The sequence below is a fragment of the Lipotes vexillifer genome, unplaced genomic scaffold, assembly GCF_000442215.2.
Source record: "Lipotes vexillifer unplaced genomic scaffold, Lipotes_vexillifer_v1.1 scaffold384, whole genome shotgun sequence".
NCBI classification, from domain to species: domain Eukaryota; kingdom Metazoa; phylum Chordata; class Mammalia; order Artiodactyla; family Lipotidae; genus Lipotes; species Lipotes vexillifer.
Genome location: NW_006793498.1, coordinates 3,119,356 through 3,128,765, shown reverse-complemented (window position 1 = coordinate 3,128,765; position 9,410 = coordinate 3,119,356). Strand labels below are relative to the sequence as shown.

Here is a 9,410-nt window from a genome sequence, read left to right as displayed (position 1 = left end):
TTTTTTTTTTTTTTTTTTTTTTTGTCTTGCACTGGGGCCTCCTTACCTGAGAACACCTCCTAGAAATGTTTTTTTTACAAGGATAAGGGTTCTGGATTATTCTATGTAGCTTTCTATTTTCACTTTATTTGGCAAATTTTTTATTATCTGTGGTCAGTCAGTCTTGCTTCCTGCTTACGTCTCATTGTGGGGTTCAGAAATCACACCTGATTCCTTTCTCTGGCTGTTGCCATTGGTTGATTTAGCATTTGTCACTCTGATTGGTTTAGCATTTGTCACTCAGATAAACAAGCAAAAAAATGTGAGGCTCAGTGAAGAGCTGTGTAATGAATGAAATGTACATTTGTTTTCTGCCAGTTTCTGAACAATCTGTGCACGTGTCCAAAAGTAAATGAACACTGTGCTGTGAAAAATTATAGCCTCAGGAGTTTAGAAGCAAAGCCACAGAAACGTGCTCTGTGGAGGTTCCTGATCCCTGTGATTTGAAAAGCTTTTCATGAAATAGCGACGCTAAAACGGAGACATAGGAAAATAAATGAGCCTTCATATTTCATTTGTAACAGAATCATAGGTTATCTGAATAATCTTCATCAGTTAGTGTGGGAAACACTCCCCAGGGAGAACTAACTCTGATTACTAAATCGAAGCATTATTCTGAAAACTGCAGAGAACCCCTGTTCCTTTTAAGTACTATATATTATATGTTTAAAGCAGCTTCTTACATATTTAAAGCAGCTTCCTCAGCCTAAACAGGGAAGTAAACTGAAGCTTGATGTTGCGTGTAAGATGCCCTGTAAATAAATGAGATGTTGTCCCAGAGGCTGACTGCCTGCTTTCTGTGACTGGTCTCATGAAACATTAATATAGTTTCGGTAAATTTGTGTTGTCAGATCTCAGAGCACCATTACTATTGAAGTGATCGATTAGACTTAGGGCTGGTATGGTAGTGTATTTCCAGTTAGTTTTTTGTTCTCTCAGGTGTTACTCAGTCCTTCTCAGTGCCCTGACTGTGGCTCTTAGGTTTGAAAATATCATCAGGTACCTGAAAAAATTTCAGCTCAAAACATATGTACAGAGAAGTACGTGAGTGTTAGCTTGATGAATTTTGACAAGTGAACGCACTCATTACCAGCTCCCAGTTAGAGAAACAGAACTTTACCAGCCACCCAGAAAGCCCCCACCATGTGCCCACGCCCCTAACCTAAGAGCAGCCGCTATCCTGACTTCAAACACCATGGATTAGTTATGCCCATGTTTGAACTTATATAAGTGGCATTTTCCTTTGGTGTCTTTTACTCCATATTATGTTTGTGAGAATCACAGTGTGTTTTTTTTTTTTTTTTAGTCACATAGCATTCTCTTAATCTATATTGATTACACTTCTCCCTTGAATGAGGCAGTGTCCTGTTTCTTTTCAGCCTTCTGATGAAGACACCGTTAGCCTCAACGTGCCAATGTCAAATATCATGGAAGAACAACAGATCAAGGAGGACTCCTGCCATCGCCTTAGTCCAGTTAAAGGTCTGAGAATGAAGGATGGGGAGAAAAAGCTTGTTTTTAAGTTTCAAATGCTATGTTTAAAATATGCAGAAACATGGCAACCGTAATAGTTACTGTTTATTGAGCATTTCATATGCCCCAGGCACTGTGCTAATCTGTGAAGGTCATCTCATTTAAAATTCAAAACTCTGAGATGGATACCCTAATCATCTCCATTCTATAGGTGAGTCTCAGTTTAAGTAACTTGCCAGTGGTCACATAGCTAGTAAAAGTAGAGCTATTCTCATTCTGAAGATTTATTTAAGATTCTTTAAATCCATTATTGGGAAAAAAATATTGATATGTAGATATACTATTTAAGACAGCTCTAGCTATTGTAACGCATACAATCCCCAAATTTCATTGACTTAACACAATCCAAAGTAAGTCCAAAGGGGAGTTAGTGATTCCCAGGCAGCCCTCCTCCACGCAGTGCTTCAAGAGCCCAAGTTCCTTTTATCTGGTGATTCTACCATCTTTAATTTATATTAATTTGTATTTCCAAGTCCATCTGTTTCAAGCTAAAGGGAAAGGAGCATGGAGGTTCGCTCCAGGAATGGGAACAAAGGGTCCAGCTCCCAGTTAGAGAAACAGAACTTTACCAGCCACGCAGCAAGCGTGGGCTGGGCCTTTCACAGGCCCAGGGGTCACATCTAACTACATGCAAGGGTGGGAAATGTAGTTGGGATGTGTGTGCCCGGGAATCTACTTGACTTTGAACAAGTCAGTTAACCTTAATTCTCTCACCTGTAAGTGAGATGATTAGATGAGGTGATTTGTAATGTTTTATGTAGCTCTAGAAGTCTGTGATTCTTTGATAATCACCAGATGATCACTAAACACTCTACATCTTGCCTACTCTAAAATCCTGGTAATACACTTCATATCTTGGTGAGTAGCCCTCATTTGATTACATTATGACAGTAATTTGACTGCTTCTGTTTATTCAGTGGCTTTTAAGTAAATTGTAAAATGTAATGTTTACATTTGTGGCAGAGACTGCTTGATGACGTCTGGATAGTATAGAACTAGATTAATATGCAGATTATCTCCCTAATAGTTTGCCTTGCTCTCCCTAGTGACGGGAGAACGGTTTAAACCAACTCACACTCTAGTGTTTGCTTTCACTTATTATGCTCAGGTCTTTAAAGTTAGCATTTGTTTATCTGAGATGATGATTGGAACCATACATTGTCCCCAGATATAACTGTATACATTATGCAAAAATATGACTGCCACTTTATTAATTTAGATAAGCTTTGTAACAATATATGCAGTATAAGACGTAGTGTTTTAGGCAAATATTTTAAAATAAAAGAATTATATCATTTGTCACCAGTTTTTCTCCCCTCTGTTCTAGAAGTGGATATTTTTTGCTGGCTAGGAGTCCTTGAAGGTGGTGTGGTCCTACTTGTTTCTTTCCCAGTGTCCAGATCAGAGAGAAGAGATCTGCTTTTCCTCCTTTCACCGCTCCTGCACCATCTAGAACACAGACCTGTTGGATGAGCTCTGTGCTTTCCCCTCCATGTGGCTCTCATCATAGTCACTTCTTTTGTTGTTATGATTTTGGGTCCTTATTTTAGTCCTTTCCCCCACTCTTTCTTGCAGTTGTTCACTAATTTTTTTTTTTTTTTAATAAATTTATTTAATTTTGGCTGTGTTGGGTCTTCGTTGCCGCACGCAGGCTTTTCTCTAGTTGCGGCGAGCGGGGGCTACTCTTCGTTGCGGTGCACAGGCTTCTCATTGCGGTGGCTTCTCTTGTTGCGGAGCACGGCTCTAGGCATGCAGGCTTCAGTAGTTGTGGCTCACGGGCTCTAGAGCACAGGCTCAGTAGTTGTGGCGCATGGGCTTAGTTGCTCCGCGGCATGTGGGATTTCCCGGACCAGGGCTCAAACCCATGTCCCCTGCATTAGCAGGCGGATTCTTAACCACTGCACCACCAGGGAAGTCCCATTCACTAATTTTTTAAATCCCCAAAATGTTTGGTATTTTACCTGCCGTTTAGTAGTTGTTCGGTAACTACTGAATTTTGAGTTTGAAATACTTACTTGTCACACGTTGCTGAGAGCACAAAAAGCCCTCTTTTATACTTTCTATTCTCTGTTCCTTAAAAAAAATTAGAGGAAATTTCATTTGTTTCATAAGGAACTAAGCCATATAGGGGCCTTGACTTTTAAGTTCATTTGACTTGGGGTTTTCCATTTCTTTTACTTTTCTTCCTGTTCTTCCTCCTTTTTTCACCTTTTCCTCACATCCTTTCGGAAAGAGAAAACTTGGGTCATTCATATACCTCCAGAAGAGGTCAGGGAGAAGATTGAAAAACTAGGTGATGTACTTTACAGTCATCTATGTTTTGCTCATCTGTTTATGAAATCGTGCTTTCTATCTTTCTCTATATTTCCCTAATAGGGGAATTTCATCAGGAATTTCAACCAGCGCCTTCCCTTGTGAGTGACAGTGAGAACTCAGGAGAAGAAAGAGACCAATTTTCCCACGGAACAGACATTCTCCATTCGGAATTTATAAACTATATTAAGGCAAGTGGAGGATAATAATTTTTTAACTTATTTACTTCTGTTTGGCGCCTTAGAATTTATGTTCAAGGTTACCAATCCATCACCTTCAATGTCAGCTTGTTACCACCTTCCTTGGGCCTTTATAACATCTTCTCAAAGTCTAACGTGTTTATTTGCCGATATTAGGAGCTTGTCCCTTTCATCCGTACCTCTCTATTTGTCTGTGTATATGGGTGATTTTCCTTTGTATTCAGAAATTACTCAGCTCTCTGGTAGTCAGTGCATTGTATAAGTTATCAGAATTACCATGACCATCCAGTAAAAAAGCTAAAACAAAGGTTCACATGCTTTTCAACATATTCGAGGTATGTAAGTTTTTCTTGGGAGTATATTCAGAGTAAAAGAAGAAAAATGGAGACTTTTAAAATCTGGAAATGAGTGTCTTCCCTTTTTAGAAGGGTCACTCTGAGGACACATTCATAAACAGGTATAGTGGCGCTGAGGTGTTGAAATGTTAGATGAAGTCATTAAATTATCAGGCAAACCTTCGTCATAGGAGCGGCAGAAACAAGAGAAAAACTAGCCCTTTATAAACCTGGTAGTTAAGGTTCCACTTTGTGACACAATTAAGTGCCTTGGTATGTTTCTGCCAGTCCTTTTGGTTCAGGTTGTGGCACCCAAGGATCACGAAGATAATCCTTTCGGTAAAATTCAGGTTCCTTGTGGCTTGTGAGAGACAATGGTCTCTGAGTTACTGTGTTAAAGTCGGGCCCGGGGTCTCTAGGTGCTGGTTCTTATTTCCTGAGGATGGTGTTAGGATGGCTGGGCTCTGTCTCAACTAACGTCTCTGGGCGTCACCTTCAAGGGAAATGGGAGGAAAACGGCTGAATCGTACACTGTAGGAAACTCTGGTGTACTCAAGACAAAAATAATGAACCTCTCATACGACATACATCTGTAGAAAACCAAATTCTTTATTCTGTATATTTAATCCATCATAAATCCATCAGTTCTTGTTTCAAAATATCTCACACTCACTGCCTCCTTTCTGTCCTCCACCTCCACTGACATGACTTCAGTGGAGCCTTATCATTGCTTATTCTTAATGACAGCAGAAGTCCCTCCTACCCCAGCTGAGCACCCAGCATCCCGCCCCTGCTGCTGCCAGACATTTTCCGAAAGTAAAAACCTCATCCTATGACTTTCCAGCCAGTGGTTCTCACAAGGCTCTCCCAGATTTGATGCCTGTCTGTCAGCTCTGAGACAAGTCTGTCAGCAAAACATGGAAAATTGGGCTTTTGGTCTTTCTTTTATGAAGTTTATCTTAAGTTGAGGGTCTAAAGTAAAGATGGAAGCCTTGAAGGAAAGCAATTAAAGTGATTAGTAAAATAAAACATGTTGTTTCAAAAAAGCAAATTCTTCTAGATTTAGAGATTTCAGGAGGCACAGGGCTCCATGGGAATGGCTGCTCTCCAGCATGGGTCCTGTGGTGTAGAATCTAGGGGAGCAAATGGGGTGTAGAAATCTACAGCAAATGTTTCCTGGGGCCCACTCCTACAAGAGGCTTCTGTTGGCAAGTGGAGAAGAATGCTAATAATAAAATAAAACATAAATCTACAATTAAAAGTTGTACGCTGCAATTCAGGCCCATTTTACCCTTGACTTGCATCACTTTTTTTTTTTTTTTGCGATACGCCGGCCTCTCACTGTTGTGGCCTCTCCCGTTGCGGAGCACAGGCTCCGGACGCGCAGGCCCAGTGGCCATGGCTCACGGGCCCAGCCGCTCCGCGGCACGTGGGATCCTCCCGGACCGGGGCACGAACCCGCATCCCCTGCATCGGCAGGCGGACTCCCAACCACTGTGCCACCAGGGAAGCCCTGCATCACTTTTAAAGTCTGTGAGAGTGTGTTTGACTGCCAGCCAGTGTGCTGAACTACTCAGTCCTCGACGATCAAGAGTTCTGTGTTTTATATAATCCTGTTTTCTCTCCACTGAGTAAGCATCTTGTGCTTTTGTAACTACGGATGATCCTTATTCACAGCAGTTCTGTTTGATAGTTTCCTCAAACACTGAATTATCCAATCCTGAACTGTTCCTCCCATGGGAGATACAGGGTTAGGTTCCTACGAGCCTCTGGTCACACATTTTTGTCAACTGGTCAGTACATAACCTGGTTTTATGTGTATTTCTGTCTCAAGACACCCTATTAAATATGTACTGTTAGTGCATTAACACTGAACTTGCAGCCAGCAGCCCCGTAACTCATGTGGGAAGGAAGCTTACCTAATGCAGGTGTTTTCTCTGTAAGGTACAGTACATATCATAGCCTTCTTGTGCTTAGGATAAGACAGCCCTTCAGTACTATGCTAGGGGGCATTTTAAACAGCAAAATCGCCAACGACAGGCACAAAACTGTGAAAATGTGATACTAAATAGGCTCTGAAAAGGACACTTTTTACAGTCTGAGAGCTGAAACAAGAAAGCAGGTCGCTTGCTACCTTGTTCAGCCTCAACTGGGAAGTGCATTTTGGGGTTGGGAACTCCAGTTTGTCACCAAGCTCTGCGTGTGTCTGCAAAAGCACCACGAGTATTGGTTTTGGGGTGACACACAGATCTTAGTAAGGAGGCAAATTCATAAATACGGAATCCATGAATAATGTGTATCAACTGTGTCCCCATCTAACTTAGCAAAAGAAACCCAGTGTACCTCTGTTTTGCATACTGAAAAAAAGTATATTTTCTACTATTGGCTACTTTTTATTATGAAACTGAAAATTAGAAGGAAATACCCATGGCTCCTATAGTTGAAACCCAACAGGAAGAGATAAGAACATGTTTTCTTGGTTGTTTCTCGTAGTATATTTTCACCCATGAATTTCACTAGCATTTGGGTGGAGGCACAGTAATTTATATATTGATTTTATTATGCACTAGAAGTATAATCTATATAGAAAAAGTCTGAGTGTTTTTCAAGCCAGAGGTTGACATCATGCAGCTAGATATCTCCTCAGAAAAAGACTTATTTTCTCTGACACATCTGGAGAATTGGCTGGGCCTGCGTTAGTTAATGAAGTGTCAGAACTTTGACACAGAAAACAGTCCTTTTGTCTGTTGTTCCTTCCTTGCTAGAGGAGTGTTTGCCCCTTCGGGGATGGCTTCCGTTTTAGCTGTCAGCTGAGTTAAAGCAGCATTTCTCTGTGTCAGAGATCAAAATGGAAAGACTCCCATGGAAGTTCCAACAGTGGGACACGCCTTTCTAAATACTCCCACCACAGTGTTTCTTTGGGATATTAAGAGGGGGGTGCATTTCAGTGAAATCTGCACGTTGTACATGTGAAAACTATTAGACGCAATTTGAGGCATTTTTCTGTCGTTGATACTTCCTTTTTTGTTAACAGTGTGCATGTGCACGGGTGTGTGCGCGCGCGCGCGCGCACACACACACACACACACACACACACACACACACTGCTCCTCTCACCAACATCAGAATGCACATTCTCATGTGACTGACAAGCCCAGCTGAGGAATCTGTCAGCATCAGGAGGTGCTAAGAGGGCAATCATGAATGGAGTTAAGCTTTGCATTTCTGACTCTTTTCTAAGTTAACAGGTATTGTAGTCCTCGGCCAGGTTTTCTTTTCTTCTTTTTTAAAATTTTATTTTATTTTTAATTGTGGCAAAATACATACAACATAAAAACTTACCATCTTAGCCATTTTTTAAGTACACAGTTCAATGGTAAGTACATTTACATTGTTGTGTAACCAAAACAATGTTGTGTTCTCCATCTCCAAAACTCCTTCATCTTGTAAAGCTGACTCTCTTTCGCCATTAAACCATAACTTCCCAATCCCCTGCCCCCTCTCCTCTGGCAACTACCATTCTTCTTTCTGTCTTTATGAATTTGACTATTCTAGGAACCTCATGTAAGTGGAATCATACAGTATTTTTCTTCTTGTGACTCACTTAGCATAATGTCCTCAGGGTTCATCTATGTTGTAACATGTGTTAGAATTTCTGTCCTTTTTAAGGCTTAATGATATTCCATTGTATGTATAGACCACATTTTCTCCATTCGTCCATTCATGGACACTTGGGTTGTTTCCACCTTTTGGCTGTTGTGAATATGGATGAGGGCAGGTTTAGACTGTTGACTGTTACAGCCAGTGGCTCTCAGAAGACCCATGTGTTCTGTCCACAGGAAAGGACTGAGGCCTGTGAAGAACTGTTACGGATAGAAGAGGACGCGCACTGGCCATCCGAGGGGATGTGAGTACCGAAGGCTGGTGATGAGCCACCATCCTGTAAAGTTCATGTTGCAAGCAGAATGGCGGCCTCGTCCTGATAGAATTTTGGTCCGCTTTTCTTTGAGCAAGCTGATCCCTTCCTCAACGATATTGCTCAGAAGCTGCAAGTTTTCCTCTGTCTGATGCTTACTGTCATAGTATTGGGGCCATACTGTGCCAGGTCATACCTGTTCCTTGGCCTTGAGTTTTATCTGATTTGAAGCTGTGGGTAGAATGTGATTCAGGACATTAGATAGAATTTCTATACTAGAGATTCTAGCTTACTTTCCTTTCTCTGAACAAACCGACAACTGGACCTAAAGTGATACGTGGTCCTGTTCCTACTTCTTTCCCCAGAGTCTTCAAGTTCAAGATCTGAGAAAACCATAGACCTCAATGTCTTGGTCTTAAGTCTAATAACTGTAATAGCTAACAGTTATTAAATACCACGTGCCAGGCACTGTCCTAAATACTTCACAGGTAGTAACTCATTTCCTCTTTACAACAATCCTGTAAGTCCTGTTGTTATCCCTCACTTCACCGATGACAAAACTGAGGCACAGGGAGCTTGACTGTCTTGCCCCAGGGTTACAGGGGGCTGGGATCTCCTACCAGATGGACAGCGTTTCTACTCTATCGCATATAAAGATTTACACGGGAGGGCATGAGTGATCCATCTAACAGACAGTAAACCACTTTACTGGTTTGCCACTCAGGGGGATTGAGTTTGGACCATATGGCAGAGGGTAGGTTTTTGGTTCCCAGGATTTTGTTTTCCGTGATCTGGCATGTAGGCCTGGACCGTCCATCAAACCTCATGAGGGTTTGCCCCTTAGTGAGAATCTACTCCATTGTTAAAAAGTTTCTCCACTTAACAGAAAGACATTGGCTTATGTTCTGTAGTGGAAAGCAGGAACCGTGATCAGATCTCTCTTGCCTTTTAAAAATATCGCAGAGTTCCTTTCAAATCACTATCCAGTATAACCAGCTATTTGTTGGATATATTTCTGTGATGCCGAGAACTAGCTAGCTTGATCATAGAATTATAGGGAAAAGGATTTTATAG

The 9,410-nt window shown here is 41.4% G+C and overlaps 1 protein-coding gene across 3 annotated transcripts in view; it reads left to right on the top strand.

Moving 5' to 3' along the window:
* The window catches only part of LRCH1 (leucine rich repeats and calponin homology domain containing 1), a 189,915-nt gene that overhangs the window by 134,119 nt on the left and 46,386 nt on the right, over positions 1-9,410 (top strand). For all 3 annotated transcript variants that reach the window (XM_007466449.1, XM_007466450.1, XM_007466448.1), the window contains exons 8-10: positions 1,419-1,521; positions 3,949-4,076; positions 8,260-8,327. In XM_007466449.1, coding sequence (XP_007466511.1) covers positions 1,419-1,521; positions 3,949-4,076; positions 8,260-8,327 — 299 coding nt within the window. The remainder of the gene's footprint in view (positions 1-1,418; positions 1,522-3,948; positions 4,077-8,259; positions 8,328-9,410) is intronic.